The following is an 18,181-nucleotide window of genomic DNA, read 5'->3' on the forward strand; positions in this document are numbered from 1 at the left end:
CAGCAGCAGCAGCAGCAGCAGCAGCAACGCCCCGCTTCTTCAGCACGAGCGCGCCCACGCGTTTGCAGAAGCTCACGCGGCAGCCGTCGAGCTGCTGCCGAAGCATTCGTTTCTGCGAAGCGGAGAAGCAAGAGTGGCGGCTCGTGTGTCGCACAATGGTGAGCCTCCCGCTGCTGCTGCTGTTGCTGCTGCTGCTGCTGCTGCTGCTGCGGCGGCGGCGGCGACCAGTGGTCCTGACCAGTGGTTCTGAGGGCTCGCCGCGCAGACTGCAGCGTTCGGGGCCCCCCCGCAGTCGCTGAGGGACTTCGCGCGCTGCCTGGCGCTGCTGCTGAGCATCAGCAGCAGCAAACTGGGCTGCTGCCAAATGGACTCTGTGGTTTCGCTGCTGTCTTCCGGGGGCCGCTGGCAGCAGCAGCAGCGGGAAAGCTCGAAGTGGGGGAAGCACTTGGATCTTTTTGCTGCTCCGCGTGGGTTTCGAGCAGCAGCAAAGCTGCAGACACGGAAGCAGACGCTTAAGAGCACTTGTTCACATTTAAAAGCATTTATTTATTTATTTATTTATTTATTTATTTATTTCCACTTTTGCTTCGTCTTCGTCCGCAGAACTCCAGGAAACTTTTGCTTCGCAGCAGACGCAAACCAGCCGCCGCTCAGCAGCAAGTCTCGTGCTGCCGTCCAAACCCTTTTTCGAAGACTTCCGAGCAATTCATATTCTCTTTTTTGGCGAAGACGAGCGCCTGTTGGAGCAGCAGCTCGAGGTGAGTTTGGCCAAGTTGCTGCGCTTGCGGCCCCCCCCACCTGCTGCTGCTGCTGCTGCTGCTGCAGGCGCTGCTGCAGCGCGGGACGCCGTATGTGGCCTTCGACCTCGCGAGACACTCCGATGAGCTGCTGCTCCACGCCCAAGAGGTGCTGCTTCCGAAGTTAGGGTTTAGGGTTTGGCGCTGCGCGGGGCCGCAGCCCCGAACTAGGGTTTAGGGTTTAGGGTTTAGGGTTTAGGGTTTAGGGTTTGCGTCGAGCTGAGCCGTGCTGCTGCAGGGCGTGGCGCTGGTGAACCTCTCTTTGGCGACGGCGCGGCAGCAGCGGCGACTAGTGCGTTGTGAGTTTTCATTTTCATTTAAATTCTTTTTTTATTTTTCAATTCTTTTGCAATTTCAAAACTGCAACAGTGGCAGCAGCCACAGGTAAGAGGACTTGCTGCTGCTTCGCGCTGCTGCTCTCCAACTTCTGCTGCAACAGCTGCCAGGAAAGTTTCAATTTGGGGTAAAGTTCAAATTGGCCAAAGTGCTTTTTGCTGCTGCTCTCACAGCAGCTGCTGCAGCATATTTTGCATGCGGAGGAGGGCCGGCCTGGAAAGCTGGAGTGAGGCATTTCTTGTTTTGAATTTCAACAAGATTTCCTTTTCTATTTCGCGCTGCAGCGCAGCAGCAGCAACAGCAGCAGCAGCGCAGCGCCTGCTGCTGCTGCGGAGCTCCCCGCGGCGCTTTCCCAGGAGCTGCGCAGCAGCTTCAGCTTCTGCATCGGCGACTTCGGCTGTGCAGCAGAATTGCCGGTTCACTGCAGCACGCGCGAGCAGCAGCGCCAGCAGCAGCAGCTGCAGCAGCAGCAGCAGCAGGACAAGTGGATTGACTCCGTCTTGGCCTCGTCTGTTGCTGCGGCCCCCACGGATGCTCCCTACTGCAGAGGTCTGCTGCTGCAGCAATTTGCTGCTGCTCTCTTCTCCCCAATTTTTTCAATCCTCTCCCTCTCCAGACTCTCCGGGGGCCTCGGATTCGCTGCTGCTGCTGCTGCGGCAGCAGCCCTCCCTGCCGAAGACCCTGGGGTAAGCGGGACCTGCTGCACTTGCTGCTGCTGCTGCTGCTGCTCCCCAACTTTGCAACATCTTGCTGCAGCGCATCTCAAGGGGCTCAAGACTTCTTCCTCGCCTTCATAACTAAAGCCCATTCACAAGGAGCTCGTGGCTGCTGGTCCGCGAGGACTCTGGTGACTTCTGCTGCAGCAGCAGCAACCTTGCTGGGTGAGCGCTTCTGTCGCAGGTCTGCTGCTGCTGCTGCTGCTGCTGCTGTAGCTAGCTGCTCGTGTATCAGCTTCTGCCCCTGCTGCTCCAAGTGACTAATTTCTTGCACTTGTGTCTCCGCTGCGCCTTAGGCAGGAGCCGCATAGAGGCTTTGGACGTGGTGCTGGCAGCAACTGCGTGTGGCTTCGCTGCTGCTGCAGCAGCAGCAGCAGCAGGCGACTGCAGCAGCAGCAGTTCGCTGCTGGTCGACGCCCCGTCTGCGGCCGATGATGAGTGAGAATTAGCGCAGTTTTGTTCGAATTAATTATTAAAAAAGTTATTTTAAAAAGAATAATTAATTCCTCTTCAGCGAAGCCAGCCTGCTGGCGTTCAGCGCCGAAGACCCAGACTTCCTGGCGCGAATGCTGCTGGCTTTCCTCACCAACTCCGCGGAAGATATTTCGAAAAAACGCATGCAGAATAATTAACTTGAATTAAAAGTTAATTCAATTTGTTCCAATTAGTTGATAACTCACCTCAAGTTCTCCGGAACTATTCATAAAAACGGACTTTCCCGAAGATTCCGCCCGATTCGCCTTTTCCGGCGCTCTGCTGCTGCTGCTGCTGCTGCAGCTGGCAGCACTTACCTTGTCTTGATTTTATTTTGCGTTTCTGCAATGTCTGTGGCTTCTTGGGACTCTCCGGCATGTGCGCAGCAGCACATGGCGCGCGTGGCTTGCTGCCCAGCAGCAGACGCAAACAGGCCGGCCGCAGCAAACAGCGGGCTCACAGCCACTGCTGCTGCTGCTGCTGCTGCTGCGCTGCGCTGCGCTGCGCTGCGCTGCGCTGCGCTGCGCTGCGCTGCGCTGCGCTGCGCTGTGAGAGCTCGGGGTCTCCGCGTGTTCCTCTACCTCCCGTCTCGCCGCCCGGCGCCTGCCTCGCAGCAGCAGCAGCAGCAGCAGCAGCTGCTGCTGCTGCTGCTGCCGGCGCTGCAGCAGCCATCCTCAGCTTGCTGCTGAGGGCCCCGCCGGCAAACGGCGGCTGCCCTTTCCTCTCCGAATTCCCCGCGGAGGCAGCGGGGGCTTCGGGCGAGGCTCCAGGCGAAAGCGCGGCCTGATTGGCAGCAGCAGCAGCAGCAGCAGCAGCAGCAGCAGCAACAGCAGCAGCAACAGATGAAGAGAGCTGAGGCGGTGCAGGCAGGCACCTTGGACTGTACGTGCACCGGAGTTCCCGCATGCAGACACCCCACGCCCACCCACAGAGGCCGCATGCACTGGCCCCCACTGAGGCCACCTGCTGCTGCTGCTGCTGCTGCACCTATTTACTTGGATACTATCTCGCCAGCCGGCTCTAGATCTGATCTGCAGCAACAAACGCAGCAACTGATTTCAGGCGCCGCTGCGCGGCCAGGCACATCCAGGTGTACGTACACCGCAGCCCACGCATGCAGACACCCGCAGGCCCCGCAGCCCCGCGCCCCCTAGGGCCACATGCTGCTGCTGCTGCTGCTGCTGCAGCAGCAGCGGCAGCATTCTTCCTGTTCAAAGGCTCGCCAGATGCAAGAGAAGAATTAAACTGAGACGAAAGAGCTGCGTCGGGCATTTGCAGCAGCAGCAAAAGTGAAAGCCTCATGCAGCCGCAGCAACTGCGGGAGAAGCAGCTGCAGCAAACACCAATGAAGAGGAAGTAACTTTGCTGCTGCAGCACAGGAATGAAATAAACAACTCAAGAAGATCCAGAAGTTTTGTGCAAAACCCACTCGGCAGAAGAAGGGCGGGAGCAGCAGGTGCTGGCCTGCAGCGGGGGGGCCTCAATCGCCAGTCTGACGGGCTTCTGCTGCTGCTGCTGCTTCTGCTGCTGCTGCTGCTGCTGCTGCTGCTTTTCTGCGCAGTCGCGCTGCAGGCATGTGGCTGCCGCGGGCAGCGCTGTCTCCAGCGAACAGCGCCTGGCCTTCAGTGCGAAATTGAGCATAAATTGTAATGAGTACTTTGGGCTGTTTGGGCGGCCGGTGCTGCTGCTCCTGCTGCTGCTCCTGCTGCTGCTGGGGTGTCCAGACACCCCGGCGCAGGGCAGCAGCGGCGCTGCTGCAGCCAGAAAGGCCGGCTGTGGGTCCCCACAGGGCTTTGCGGGGAGGCTGCAGGGGACTGCAGCAGGGGCTGCGCAGCAGCAGCAGCAAGGGGCTTCTTTGTGGGCCCTCGTTGCTGCAGCAAGATCTGCAGCAGCTTCCGTCTCCCGCGTTCGCGGCGAGGGCGGCAGGCCGGACTCCATTGAGGCAGCTCTTTAGCTCTATTTATTTCTAAAATGTTCTTTTAAATGCCAAAATGTAATTTTGAAACTAATTAGCCCGGCACACCGGCTGCGGCCCGCGCGGCCAAGCCCTGCAGCAGCCCTCGTCTCTGGCGCTGCAGCAAGCCTGCTGCAGCAGCAGCTGCTAATACACTGCGCTGCTGCTGCTTTTATTCGACACACTTTTATTTATTTTGCAAAATAATTTGCAATTTGAAAGACACAAGCTTTTAAAATTAGCAGGACTCGCCGGTAAAGTTTGCGCTGCAGATGGCACACTGCTGCTGCTGGCTCGCAGTTTCTGAAAATCTGTATCTGCACTCCTCAGGCTCGCTTTTAATTGAAAACGTTCGAAATATTTAATAAATTTATTTCCAAGCTAGCCAAATTGCGCTTCTTGCGGTTAGTTTCGCTCAAGTGCTGCTGCTGGCGGTGGACCGAGAGGGTGACCACTGGTCCTTGCACCGCCACTTCTGCATTGGGACTAATTTAACTAGCAATCTACTTCGAACTGAACATTAATCAATTCAAAAAGGTACGAAGAATTAATTATTTGCTTCTTTTTTGTCTGAGGCGCAGCCCTCTGCGCAAGCCGCCCCTGTCCAGTGGTCCTCAAGTTGACCACTGCCGCACAGGCTGCCTAGGAAGTCTGGAGTTCGTGGGCGAGTCTAGCTGCAAATTGTGGCCTGTTGAAGCACAAAAAAGAAATAAAATAAGCATATTGTTCGATTTCTTATTAATATATTACAATATAGGTCATTCTTTATTGCCGTTTACTGTGACCCCCGTTTTCTCTGCTGTTCTGTCTCGCTGCATTCGCGCAGCCCCGAATTTCCTTATTCCTTCTCATTATTTGCTGGTTTTTAACTTTCAATTACTTCAATTTTCATTTAAAATTACTTTTTATCTCTTTATTTATCGTTTTAATTGATCTTTCCCCCTAAAAATCCCGGCAGCAGCAGCACCACCACCTCACTGGCCCCAGCCTCAGATGAACTTGAATCGTAAGATCGCGGGAATGCACGCCAGCGGGGACCACCTTTGCCATCATTTCAAGTTTCCTGGATCTAAAAACAAAACAATTAAAATTATATTTCAATTTATTTAATTAATTGATTAGTTTGGCGCTGTCTGGACTCTCGCCGCCGCGCAGACCCAAGCTGCAACTCCACATGCAGCGCTGGCTCCGGTGCGATCCTGGCTTTCGTCTTTTCGGCTACTGCAAATTGAAGCTTGGGCTTCCTAATTGCCAAATTAAAGTCATTTAAATAACCAATATTTCAATTTGAATTTATATTTATTTATTTAACTTATTTCTTTGTCTTGGCTCCACTTTTCGTAGAAATCCCTTGCCAGTCGTGTGGGTCTGCTGTACGCTGCAGCTGCCACTGCTTACGCCTCACTAAATGCTTCATCTCTTTGATCAGCCCCCAAATAATAATTTAAAATGAATTAATTATTTGTGGGAAATCAGAAAGTGGAAACCGGAGCTGATCTCCAACTGCGCGCTTCGCATGTTGCTGCAGAAACGCGAGATACAGCACCTTCTTGCTTTCCCACGCTTTAATGGAACTTGATTTTACCAAAAAAAAATATATTTTACTTCTTAACTTTGGCCTAGTTTGTATTTAACTGAATTTAATTCCACTTTAAAGTATATTTTACCTGTTTCCGTTGGCCCAGCAATGTTGAACTGGAAACTGCTCATTTAACGCGGTTTCTTCGTTTCTTCTGGCTTACCATGCTTTAAATTGATTTGTTATTGCAAATTAAATATGTATTTTCCATTTTGTTTCATTCATTTGTCCCATTTATTCATTTTATTCCATTTTTTCGTGCCATCTGCAGCAGCAGGCGCTGCAGTTCAAGATTTGTTTCTGCACATTTCAAGTCTCAAGAGCCCCCCGTTTCGCCATTAGGACTTTATGATTTCTATTTTATTTTATTTTCTTTTTTGTTTTATTTTATTTTATTTCATTTTATTTTGTCTTATTTTATTTTGTTTCATATTTTTGTTGTTATTAATTCAAAATTGCCGACACAGGAATTATTTTCGTTTCCAGAGAGTTCAAATTGGCCTGCAGCCACTCGAGCAGCATTTCAATTTCAGCATTTCCAGTTTTTTGTCAGTTTTGAGAACAAATTTAAATTGAATTTTAATTTAAATTTGAATAAATCAAAACTAAAATTCCCAAAATAAAAAAGAAATATGAATTTCCATTTCTTTTGGATTTCCACAGTTGGCTCGAGTGGAATATGAACATGAATTTTCTTTTCATTTTGAATCATGAAGCTTCTGAATTCATGAAAATGAATTTCGGATTTCTTTTGATCTTCAACAATGTCTGAAATGAAATATGAATCTTAAATCTTTTTTAAATTAACAAGTTTTAAATTTCCTTTTTTAAATTAATAGGTGCCTGAATTTGAACATAAATATGAATTGAACTGTAATTCTGAATTCTAGAAGTGCACGGAGTGAAATATAAATATGAAATGGCGTTTTCTTCGGTTAATTGTTTCTCTACTTTATTAAAAGATTTAATTCTTTTGAAAATTCAAAAATTAAAACTGAAAAGAAAAAATGTTGCAAAAAAATTTCAACACCAGAAAGCCACGGGTTTCGGCTTTTGAAACAGCAGGCATGAAGTCTTCAGATATTACATGTAAATGTAAATATAAATACAAATATAAATATAAATATAAATATAAATACAGCTATAAATATAAATACAAATATAAATATAAATATAAATACAAATATTTATTGAAGTATTGAAATACACATATGGATACATATATATATATTATATAGAAGTGCGGGGCAAGCGAACGAAGACAGCCAAATCTGGATGGAAACTTGAACAAAAAGATCAAATTGCACCTAAAGAAGCACAAAATATATTTGTTTACAAATATTGAACATTTTATTTATCTTTATAAACTAAAATGTGGAAAAAATGCAAAAAAGTTAAGTGAATCTTTCTTATTTTTTGCTGCTGCAGCAGCCTTTCTAAGAAATCCAGCACGCCGTGGGCTTCTTTGCTTTTATTTCTAGCATTTCTCATTTGCAAAAAGACAGAAATGAATTTTTAAATTAATCCAAATGTGCATGCATGCATGCGCGCATGCATGCGTTTCTATTTCATGCTAATAGCTAGTATTTCCTTGTTGCAATTTCCTTTTTGCAACACAAAAAATAAAAGTTTCTGCAGTTTCTTCTTTGCAAAGGCCCCTGGAGTGTATGTACACCCCAGATCTCGTGTTCGACGCTCCTTTTCAATTCGCTTTATTTCGTTTTGGCGAGCAGCCACAGCTCGCAGAGGTACTCAGAAAACGCAAAAAACAGTAATTGAAAGAAATATAAAGCTAAAAATAAAACAAGTCCTAAACTCTAAACCCTAAACCCTAAACCCTAAACCCTAAACGCAGCGAGGCCTCGGGGGCCCCAGGAGGGCCCCAGTGCAGCTTGCAAGCAGATCTTCGCATGATTTATCAATTCATTTTGTCTTACATTAATTAATTAATGTAAGTTAGTTAATTTATTTATTTATTTTATTTATTTATTTATTTTTTGTTTTTTTCTAATCCAGGCCTTGGCGGAAGTTCTCGCTGGCGGTACACAACTGCGCGTTTCAGCCTGTCACCATCGACAGCAGTGCCGCTAAACCCTAAACGCAAAACCCTAAACCCTCAACCCTAAACCCTAAACCCTAAACCCTAAACCCTAGATGCTAAAGAGTGAGCTGTAGATCCTGGAGAGTTGCTGCTGGCGCATATGTGTGGATCTGAATATCTAAACCCTAAACCCTAATCTCTGGGGGTTTTGTATTTGGAGGCAAACCTGCATGGGGGGGCGATCTGCAGCAGCAGCAGCTGCTGCTGCTGCTGCTGCTCAGCTGCCTGCCGACGCTGCAGCAGGAGCTCTGACTGCTGCGTGGCCTCCTGTGTCAGCGGCAGCAGCAGCAGGGTCTGCGGCAGCTGGGCGCGGCTGCTGCTGCCTGCGGTACGGATTTGCTGCTGCTGCCAACATGCAGCCTCAAGCGTTTCATGCTGCTGCTGCTGCTGCTGCTGTTGCTGCTGCTGCTGCTCTTCGTGAACGCCCTATTTTGCACAGAAGCAAGCAAGGGAGAGCCACAAGCGGGCTTCTGCTGCAGCAGCAGCAGCACCGCCAATATCTGCAGCTGATACAGCAGCAACAGCAGCGTCATTTAAACTTTGGCCTCTTGAGAATATCAAGCAGCAGCAGCAACAACTCTAGCAGCAGCAGCAGCATCAGCAGAGCCAACCTCTGCAGCAGCAGCAGCAGCAGCAGAGTCAACCCGAGCAGCAGCAGCAGCAGCAGTAGCAACAGCAGCAGAGCCAGCCTGAACAGCAGCAGCAGCAGCAGCCTCAGCGGGGGCAGCAGCAGCAGCAGCGGCAGCAGCAGACCGACTGCAGCAGCACTGGCTTTAAACTCTTTGCTGCTGAACATACACGAAATAGCAGAGGCGCCCCCAGGCCGTTTGAGTGCAGCAGCAAAAGCAGCAGCAGCGCAGCAGCAACTTGATTATGTACGGAAGGGGATTAAGGTTTCTTCGACAGCACTGCTTTTAGGGTTTAGGGTTTAGGGTTTAGGGTTTGGGGTTTGCAGCTGCCAGCTGCTGCGTGTGTTGTCAGCTACACAGGCTCCTGCCTTCAAAGGCTATTGTCTTGCTGCTGTTGCTGCAGCAGAGCAGCAGCTGCGCTGCAGCTGAAGTGCAGATCAGACCTATACAACAGCAGCAGCAGCAGCAGCAGCAGCAAGCTTGGCGCATTCCTGTTGCTGCTGCTGCTTTGCTGCAGGACTTTTGGGCCGCAATATGCAGACGCGCCGTTTCACTGGAAAAAAAGCTGCGGCTCTCCGATGCTGCTTTGCTGCTGTCTGCTGCTGCTGCTACGCAGCGGCAGCTGCAGCAGCTGCAGCAGCCGCAGCAGCAGCAACTCAAGCAGCAGCTGCTAGCGCAGCACAGCCGCTTGGTTCAGACGGCAACAACAGCGCTCTCACGGGGCCTCCTGCGGCAGCAGCAGCAAGCTGCTGCTGCCAAGCAGAAGCAGCAGCAGCAGCAGCAGCAGGCGCAGCAACGTCTGACTGTGCAGCAGGAGCAGCACGAGCAAGAGCAGCAGCAGCAGCAGCAGCAACATGGGCTAACGGCCAGCCTCCTCACCTCCGCCTTGCATGCGTTTGCTGCACTGAAGCTGCAGCAGGTGCTGCTGTTGCAGCAGCTTGTTGCTGCTGCAGTCTCTCTGCAGCTGCAGAACTTCAGCGGATATGACTTGGCGGCTTTCTGCTCAGCGCTGCTGGCAGCAGCGCAGCAGCAGCTGCTGCAGCAGACGCAGCAGCAGCAGCTGTTTGCCCCTGTCGCCGCGCAGCTGGAGGCCCTGATACTGCAGCAGCTGCCAGCTTCCAATGCTGCAGCAGAGCGGAGGAACGCTGCTTTGCTGCAGCAGCTGCAGCGGCAGCTGCAGCAGCAGCAGCAGCAAGCGCAGCAGCAGCAGCAGCAAGCGCAGCAGCAGCCGGCGGGCGTCGCTGCAGCGCAGCACGCCGCACATCGCCTGCAGCAGCTGCTGCTACAGAAGCCGCAGCAACTAGCTGCTACCTGGCAACAGCAGCCGCATCGCCAGCAGCTAAATTTGTGCATTTTGCTGCGGCTTTGCGTAGAGCTGCAGATACACCGGAGGCAGCAGCTGCTGCTGCCGCTGCTGCTGCATGCAGCAGTGCTGCAGCTGGAGGCAGCGCGGCTGCAGCTGTGTCTGGCGGGGCTTGAGCCCCTGCAGCAGGAGCAGCAACCTGCTGCAGAAGGTGCTGCTACTGCTGCCACTGCTGCTGCTCCAGCTGCTGCTGCTGCTACTGCTGCTGCTGATCGACGTTTCGTCTTTTCACTAAATCTCTCCAGCTGCCGCGACCTCGCCAGCCTTTGCTCGAGCCTGCAGCTGCTTGACCAGCAGCAGGTAGAAGCCACCAACTCCGGGCTGCTCCAGCAGCAGCAGCAGCAGCAACAGCTGCTGCAGCAAACGGTAGCTGCACCCTCGTTGATTGTCTCGCTGCTGCTGCACCAAGTTGCCTGGCAGGGCCTTTGCGCGCCAGTCTGTCTTTCAGCTCTTTCTAAAGCTGTCCCAGCAGCAGCAGCAGCAGCAGCAACAACAACAACAACAGCAGCAGCAGCACCGGCAGCACCAGTAGCAGCACCAGCAACAGCCACAGAGGCCGCAACATCACCGGCAGAATCGGTCGTAGCGGCTGCCGCGGCTGCTGCAGCAAAACCAGCAGCACCTGTTAGTAAGCAGCAGCCCATAGAACGTCTGCTGCTCCTTGCTGCTGATCACGCGGCCCTGCTGCTTATTCTTAGCAGCAGCAGCAGCAGCAGTAGTAGCAGCAGCAAGGGCAGTGACGGCAGTCACCATGAATTGGTTTCAGCTGCTCATATCGCCAGCTGCAGCAGCAAAGTACTTAGACACACCGACGGGGAGGGAACTGCAGCAGCAGCAGCCTCAGCAGCAGCAGCAGCAACAGCAGCCGAAGCAGCGCCAACAGCTGTGAGGCTGCTTCCTCTGGCTGCGCTGCTGCAGCTGCAGCTGCAGCAGCACAAGGCAACCTCATCGGCGGACCAGATCTCCATGTGCTGCCGGTTCCTCTCGCAAACTGCAGCAGACGCTGCAGCAACAGCAGCAGCAGAAGCAGCAGCAGCAGCAGAAGCAGATGCACCAGCAGCGACAGCAGCAACAGCAGCAGCAACGGCAGCAACAGCAACCGGAAAACCTGGGAAAGCAGCACCAGCAGAGGTAGCAAAATCCGCCGCCACCCCCGCAGCAGCTGCAGCGCTTATGCCTGGAAATCGTGATGCTGCTGCTGCTGCTGCTGCTGCTGCTTCCTTCCTCTGTTTGTCCGTACACTCCGTCACTTCTGCCTTGTGCGGCAAGCTGCAGCAGCTGCAGCTGTCTCACATTCTTGCCTGCCTTCCAGCAGTTGCAAAGCTACACAAAGCGCTTTTGCTGCCGCAGCAACAGCAACAGCAGCAGCAGCAGCAGCAGCAGGAGAGTCCGCAGCAGCTGGCGGGCATGCTTGAAGACCCTGAGCTGCGCATGCACTGCCTGCAGCAGCTGCAGCAGACGGCACAGCAGCTGTGTACAAGGTTTTGCAAGCTTGTGCAGCAGCACCAGCTGCAGCAGGAGCAGGAGCAGCAGCAATGGGGAGCAGCAGACTGGGCATGCACACAAAATGGGAGCAGCAGCACAGGGGGACCCCCAGCGCTTTCTTTGCTGCTGCGCCTTCAAAGCAGCCTTGTGGCTGCTGTTGCTGCGGTGGAGCAGACCATACCCGCTTCTGCTGCTGCTGCTGCTGCTGTTGCTGCTGCCACCCGTTTGTTGCTGCAGCCTCAGGCGGAGCAGCAGGGCCCGTCTGCTGCTGCTCTCTCCCTGCAGCAATGCAGTCTCCTGCTGCGGGCCCTTGCCAAGTGTGTGAGCTGTCATGCTGCTGCTGCGTTTGCTGCTTCTTCTGGTGCTGTTATCGCTGCTTTCCTTGCTTCTGTATTGGCTGCTCCTGTCGCTGCAGCTGCCGCTGCTTTTGCTGCTGCTGCTGCTGCTGCTCACTCCAGTCTATGTGGCCGTGACTGGAGCAATGAAGAAGCAACAGCACCAGCAGTTTTACGAGCAGCAGTGCATGCAGCTGCTGCTGCAGCAGCTGCGGCCTGAAGCAGCAGCAGCAGCAGCAGCACGCTGCTGCAGCGGCTTCGGTGCCACGCAACAGCAGCACCAGCAGGTGTTGCTTTTGCTGCTGCCTTAGCCGTGCTCCCAATTCACTGCTGCTGCGGCTGTGCATGCAGACTTCGACTGCGAGACCAAGAAATCCTTGAAGTTATTTGCAATCGGATAGCGGAGCTTATACAGCAGCAGCAGCAGCAGCAGCAGAAAGGGGCTCTGGTGCTGTCTGGGCAGCAGCTTGGACAGCTGCTGCTGAGTCTGGCGCAGCTGTCCTTCACTCCTGTGCACCTGCAGCAATCCAGAGGTGTACATACACTGCAACAAAAAGCAACAGCAGCTAGGCTGTTCGATTTGCTGCTGGCGCTGCAGCAGCAGCCGCAGCAGCAGCAGCTGCTGCTGCACAGCATGGGGCTCCAAAGCGCAGCAAACTGCCTGCATGCACTTTCCTTGTGTGACTTCTCTTTCAAGCTTCCTCGAGGCCCCTCTGGGGGCCCCTCTGGGGGCCCCCCTGGGGGCCCCGCCTTGCAGGATGCCACGGGGCAGGTGGAAGGCAAAACAGCTGTTGCTGCATTTCTGGATTTGCTGCTGAGTGTTGTTCGAATGCACCTGCAGCCGCTGCTGCTGCAGCAGCAGCGGCAGCGGCAGCAGCAGCAGCTGCAGCAGCAGCAGCTTCAGCAGCAAGCGGCTGAGGATGAAGGAGGTGGGTGGATCGGACTGGCCGAGACTTTGAAGCAGCTGCCAGCAGCGCAGCAGCAGCTAACAGCAGCAGCAGCAGCAATAGCAGCAGCACGCCACGCCCCTCTCTGTGCCTCTCTTCAGCCCCACAACAAGGCCTTTCTAAGGGCGCTGCAGCAGCAAGTCTGCTGCATTCTGCCAGACACTCAACTAAGCAGCAGCAGCAGCAGCAGCAGCAGCAAAAGTCACTCGTGGATGGCAGGAAGCCACAGCGAAACTCTTCCGGAGGCCGGAGTGTCTGTACACCTGGCGAGCTCAGGTCGGTTTTCGACCCTAGTGAGGGTGACGCGGAAATCTCCGCAGTTTAGGGTTTAGGGTTTGGGGTTTAGGGTTTAGGGTTTAGGGTTTAGGGTTGAGGCTGTACGTGCAGCACTTGGGTTTTGGGGTTTAGAGCCAAAGGCTCAGGCCCTATGGTTGAAGTTTAAAGGCTCAATGCACAGCAACTTATGCAGCAGCAGCAACAACAGCAACAGCAGCAGCAGCAACAGCAGCAGCAGCAACAGGCTGTTTGGAGGTTGCGTGGCGTTTATTTACTGCAGCGCTGCACAGAAGCGTATTTGCTGCTGCCTCAAGGGCCCTCTCTCCTGCACAACTTCGCGTCGAAGTGAGCACAGCAGCAGCAGCAGCAGCAGTAGCAGCAGCAGCAGCAGTAGCAGCAAGAGCAGCAGTAGCAGCAGTAGCAGCAGTAGCAGCAGCAGCAACTGCTGTTGCGTGTTTGCCCTGTTCTGCAGACGCCACTCACCTTTGGTGGCTACTCCTTAGACCTGCTCGCGGAGCTGCCTGGAGGAACTGTAAACCCGAAACCCTAAACCCTAAACCCTAAACCCTTAATCTTACCCTTCCCTGTGCCGATGCTCCTCGCACGCCTACCTATTAGACAGCAGCTGATGCTCAGGCTAGTATATTTTAGAGCAAAGCGCTTCGGGTTTAGGGTTTAGGGTTTAGGGTTTAGGGTTTAGGACCTGGGGTTTAGGGTTTAGGGTTTACGGGTTAGGGTTTAGGGTTTAGAGTTTAGGGCGGTTGCGCGCTGCAGCTTGTGGCGATCGAGGCCGACGGCAGCTCTCACTTCTTAGCGGACTGCAGCACGCCGCAGCCCCAGACCCTGCGGCAGCAGCAGCAGCAGCAGCAGCAGCAGCAGCAGCGGGAACCTGAGCTGTGGGCCACAGACAGCTGCGGCTTTGTTTACAACAGCAGCAGCTTGCTGAAGCGCCGCCTTTTAAAGGAAAGACAAATTGCGGTGGTTTCCGTTTCTGCAGCAGAATGGAAAGCAGCAGTAAGGCAGCAGCAGCAGCAGCAGCAGCAGCAGTGACACCGGTAGCAGCAGCAGCAGTCGCAGCGGTGCTAGCAGCAGCAGCAGCAGTGGCACCGGTGGCAGCAGCAGCAGTCGCAGCGGTGCTAGCAGCAGCAGCAGCACTGGCACCAGTAGCAGCAGCAGCAGTTGCAGTGGCAGTAGGAGCAGCAGTAGTACTGGTAACAGCAGTAGCAGCAGTGGTGCTAATAGCAGCAACAGCAGCAGCAGCAGCACCTGGAGCTGCAGCGGCAGCAGTACTAGCTGCAGCAGTAACAGCAGGCAGCAGCAGTTTTAGAAAGCAGCAGCAGGAGCAGCAGAGTTAGCAAGTAGCAGCTGCAGCAGCAGAGTTAAAAAGTAGCAGCAGCAGCAGCAGCAGCAGCAGATTTGAAGAAGGGTTTGCTGCCTCGCGTGATGCGTGCATGCGCAGGGGCCCTCGTGTGCAGCAAAAGATTTACTTTTAAAATCAAAAATGAAAAAGTCAGTTGGCAGCTGCTTCCATACAGGTGTACAGACACCCGAACCGCAGCCGCTAGCTAGCCAGAGCTGCAGCAGCTAGCTGCAGCTACCTGCAGCAATTTGCTGCAGTTACCTGCAGCAGCTTGCTGCGGCTACCTGCAGCAGCTTGCTGCAGCTACCTGCAGCAGCTTGCTGCAGCTACCTGCAGCAGCTTGCTACAGCTACCTGCAGCAGCTTGCTGCGGCTACCAGCAGCAGCTTGCTGCAGCTACCTGCAGCAACTTGCTGCGGCTACCTGCAGCAGCTTGCTGCGGCTACCTGCAGCAGCTTGCTGCGGCTACCTGCAGCAGCTTGCTGCGGCTACCTGCAGCAGCTCGCTGCAGTCACCTGCAGCAAGCCGAGCTGTAGCTAATTAGGGCTAGCTGTAGCTAGCTCTGGCTAGCTGCAGCTAGCAGTGGCTGGCCGTAGCTAGCTGTGGCTGGCTGTAGCTAGTTGTAGCTAGCTATGGCTAGCTGTAACACCCTGTGGCTGGCCCTAGCTAGCTGTGGCTAGCCGTGGCCAGCTGTGGCTAGCTGCTGCAGCTAGCTGTGGCCAGCCGCCGCAGCTAGCTGTGGCTAGCTCTAGCTAGCTGTGGCTAGCTGCTGCAGCCAGCTGTGGCTAGCTGCTGCAGCCAGCTTTGGCAATTGTTGGCCAGCAGCTTTAGAGCATTTTGACAACTTGGCAGCCAGGCTTTCCGGTTTGAAGTGTACGTACACCTGAGCTCTTGCGGTGAAGTGCGGAGAGAAGGCTCAAAGTGCCAAATAAATATAAAATAAATAAATAATAAAATATAAAAAAATACATAAATAATAAACAACAAATAGATAAATAATCGGCTTTTATTTATTTGTTTGCATGCACACCATTAAGCCCCAAAAGAAGCAACTGTTGGCGGCTCCGGGCCGCCGCCGAGGTGTACGTACACCTCAAACCGCAGACAGCTAGCACGCAGCAGCAAAAAGGAGGCTCGCGCTGCTGCTGCCGCTGCAGCAGCAGCAGCTGCTGCTGCTGCTGCAGCACGCGGCAGCGCACGCAGCAGCGCACGCAGCACCAGCTGCTGAAGCACAAGCTGTACAGACAGCTGCGGTTGCTACAGTAGTTGCTGCAGCGGTAGTTGCTGCAGCAGTAGTTGCTGCAGCAGCAGTTGCTGCAGCAGCAGAAGCTGCTGCAGCGGCACTTTGCGGTGTTTTTACAGTAAACTGTACACACTTAACTGTGAACATTTCAGCAAAAATCAGGTTTATGCACGAGCGGCAGCAGCAGCAGCAGCAGCTCCTGCAGCAGCAGCTCCTGCTGCTGCGAGACCGTTATTTCGGCAGCTGCATCAAGAGCTCCCTGAGGTCCTTCGCTGCTCCAGGCTGCTGCTGCTGCCACAGCAGCAGCGGCTGCTCCTCCTGCGACAGCTGCCAGCGCCGGGGAACTGAACATGGGCGCAGCAGCAGCTGCTGCAGCTGCTGCAGCAGCACGAGCTGCTGCAGCACGCGCTGCTGCAGCACGGCTCGCGCCCGGCGCTGCAGGCCGCCCCGCGACTCCCGCTGCTGCAGCAGCAGGCCCACCCCTCCCCGCAGCAGCAGCAGCAGCAGCAGCAGCAGCAGTCAGGAGAGGTCGAGCTCTCCGTCGTCGCCGACTGCAGGCTGCATGTGTGCAGCCCCGGCAATTTGCTGCTGCTGCTGCTGCTGCTGCGCAATTTGCTGCTTGGCTTTGAGGAGAAAGTGGATTCTCCAGGGGCTGAGTCTGGAGACTTTGTCGAAGTCCTCAACAGCAGCAGCAAACGCGTCGGGGTCTCTCTCTTCTGCTGCAGCAAGCAGCTGCTGCAGCAGCTGCTGCTCCCTGCTGGCAGCAAAGTGCGCGTTGCACTCCCTGTAGCGAGCTAGCGCTAGCTGCAGGTCCACCAGGGCCCCCAGCTCTTCCCGGGGAGCAGCAAGCAGCAGCAGCAAAGAATTAAAAAACAAATCTTTTGCTCCGTACTGCAGCAAGTTGTTTTGCGAGGCTTTGTAGCCCTCCGTTTCGAAGATCTTTGCTGCCTTTTCCAGCGTCGCAGCAGCAGCAGCAGCAGCAGCAGGCGCAGCAGCAGCAGCGCCCGCGCCCCCCCCAGCAGCAGCAGCAGCAGCAGCAGCAGCAGCAGGGGCCTCCCCGCCCCACACCACCAACTCCGCGTACTTGCAAATGCAGTGGGAGTATTGAGTTTTGCTGAATTCGTCGGAGTCGAAGAGATCAGCAGCAGCAAGAAAGTTTGCTGCTGCTGCTGCTCGGTCTCCTGCTGCTTCCCAGTCCTCAGCCAGCTGCCGGTACACTTTTGCTGCTGCAGCAATTCGGTTTGCTGCCAGCAGCAACTTTATTCCCTTCTCAAACACAGGAGCAGCAGCAGCAAGTGAGTACCGCCGCACGCAGTTCCCAGCCTCTATGTACATCGAAGCCTCTGCGCAAACAACAAACCCTAAACCCTAAACCCTAAACCCTAAACCCTAAACCCTAGGCCACGAACCCTGCGCCGCCTCAACAGCGAACAGCCAAACCCGAGGACCCCACGCTGGTACAGCCTTCCGCCCCCTAAACCCTAAACCTAAACCCTAAACCCTAAACCCTAAACCCTAAACCCTAAACCCTAGAAACTGACCTGTGTGTGTGTCTTTGGCCTTCTGTGCTGCTTCTGCTGCTTTGATGAAGCAGGAAGAAGCCTCTGGGAACAGCCGCGCCAGTTTGTACTTCTAAATGCAGGAAACAAAACATATTAATTAATTAAAAATTATATTAATTAATTAATTAATTAAAATTAAATTAATTAATTAATTAAAAATTAAAAATTAAATAAATTGCATGTTGTGTTTTATCTAGCTGCTTCTTGTTGCGTTGCTAGACCAGGAAAAAGCCGGGGACGAGTAAAGCAAACGCAGCCACAGCCGCGAGTGCAGCAGCAGCAGCAGCAGCAGCAGCAGCAGCAGCAGCAGCAGCAGCAGCAGCAGCAGCAGCAGCAGCAGCAGCAGCAGCAGCAGCAGCAGCAGCAGCAGCAGCAGCAGCAGCAGCAGCAGCAGCAGCAGCAGCAGCAGCAGCAGCAGCAGCAGCAGCAGCAGCAGCAGCAGCAGCAGCAGCAGCAGCAGCAGCAGCAGCAAAGGCAGCAGCAGCAGCAACGGCAAAGGCTTCGTGGCTCCTTTCGCGCTTTTGCTGCTGCGTCGCTGGGGGCGCTCTCAGGATGTTTCCTTTGTGCAAAGAAACTGCAACAGGATGCTGCTGCTGCTGCTGCTGCTGCTGCTGCTCGAAATGCTACTGCTGCTGCTGCTGCCCCTGAAAATGCTACTGCTGCTGCCGCTGCTGGAAACACTGCAGCTTGTACTGCTGCTGCTACAATTAGAAACACTGCTGCTGCTGCTGCTGCTACACCTAGAAGCACTGCTACCGCTGCTGCCGCTGCCGCTGCTGCTGCTACCGCTGCTGCTACCGCTGCTGCTGCTGCTGCTGCTGCTGCTGCTGCTCACCTCCGCCATGGCCTTGAGCATCTTGGAAGAAACCACGGAAGACACGAAAAGTTGTTTTTCTTTTTTTATATTTTGGGCGGCGCGCAAATCCATCAAATAGGCGGCCAGCAGCACCCCCAGTTCGTCCCCAGTGAACTGGTACCACTCCCCGCTGCACCCCAAACCCTAAACCCTAAACCCTAAACCCTAA

General features: G+C 53.9%; 4 protein-coding genes across 4 annotated transcripts in view; 2 read left to right on the top strand and 2 right to left on the bottom strand.

Annotated features, from left to right (window-relative positions):
• ETH_00004530 (uncharacterized protein) overlaps nt 1-2,291 on the top strand; it is a gene marked incomplete at both ends in the record, with an annotated part of 8,851 nt that extends 6,560 nt beyond the window's left edge. The window contains 7 exons of the mRNA XM_013373159.1: nt 69-158; nt 604-758; nt 826-906; nt 1,036-1,089; nt 1,418-1,682; nt 1,901-2,014; nt 2,146-2,291. Of these exons, the coding sequence (XP_013228613.1) occupies nt 69-158; nt 604-758; nt 826-906; nt 1,036-1,089; nt 1,418-1,682; nt 1,901-2,014; nt 2,146-2,291 (905 nt within the window). The remainder of the gene's footprint in view (nt 1-68; nt 159-603; nt 759-825; nt 907-1,035; nt 1,090-1,417; nt 1,683-1,900; nt 2,015-2,145) is intronic.
• A 488-nt stretch (nt 2,292-2,779) lies between these two features.
• Nucleotides 2,780-3,525, bottom strand: ETH_00004535 (uncharacterized protein; the record flags this gene model as incomplete). The annotated part of the gene is made up of 2 exons (XM_013373160.1): nt 2,780-3,106; nt 3,424-3,525. 2 exons carry the CDS (start codon nt 3,523-3,525, stop codon nt 2,780-2,782), a joined length of 429 nt encoding a protein of 142 aa, XP_013228614.1.
• A 4,602-nt stretch (nt 3,526-8,127) lies between these two features.
• Nucleotides 8,128-14,042, top strand: ETH_00004540 (uncharacterized protein; the record flags this gene model as incomplete). The annotated part of the gene is made up of 6 exons (XM_013373161.1): nt 8,128-8,850; nt 8,990-11,751; nt 12,121-12,992; nt 13,273-13,337; nt 13,465-13,524; nt 13,767-14,042. The coding sequence occupies 6 exons, from the start codon at nt 8,128-8,130 to the stop codon at nt 14,040-14,042; spliced, it is 4,758 nt and encodes a 1,585-aa protein (XP_013228615.1).
• A 2,071-nt stretch (nt 14,043-16,113) lies between these two features.
• The window catches only part of ETH_00004545 (alpha-soluble NSF attachment protein, putative), a gene marked incomplete at both ends in the record, with an annotated part of 2,533 nt that continues 465 nt past the window's right edge, over nt 16,114-18,181 (bottom strand). The window contains 3 exons of the mRNA XM_013373162.1: nt 16,114-16,937; nt 17,136-17,226; nt 17,992-18,142. Coding sequence (XP_013228616.1) covers nt 16,114-16,937; nt 17,136-17,226; nt 17,992-18,142 — 1,066 coding nt within the window. The remainder of the gene's footprint in view (nt 16,938-17,135; nt 17,227-17,991; nt 18,143-18,181) is intronic.

This window comes from Eimeria tenella, genomic scaffold (assembly GCF_000499545.2).
Source record: "Eimeria tenella Houghton genomic scaffold, Eth_scaff121, whole genome shotgun sequence".
In the NCBI taxonomy this organism is placed as follows: Eukaryota; Apicomplexa; class Conoidasida; order Eucoccidiorida; family Eimeriidae; genus Eimeria; species Eimeria tenella.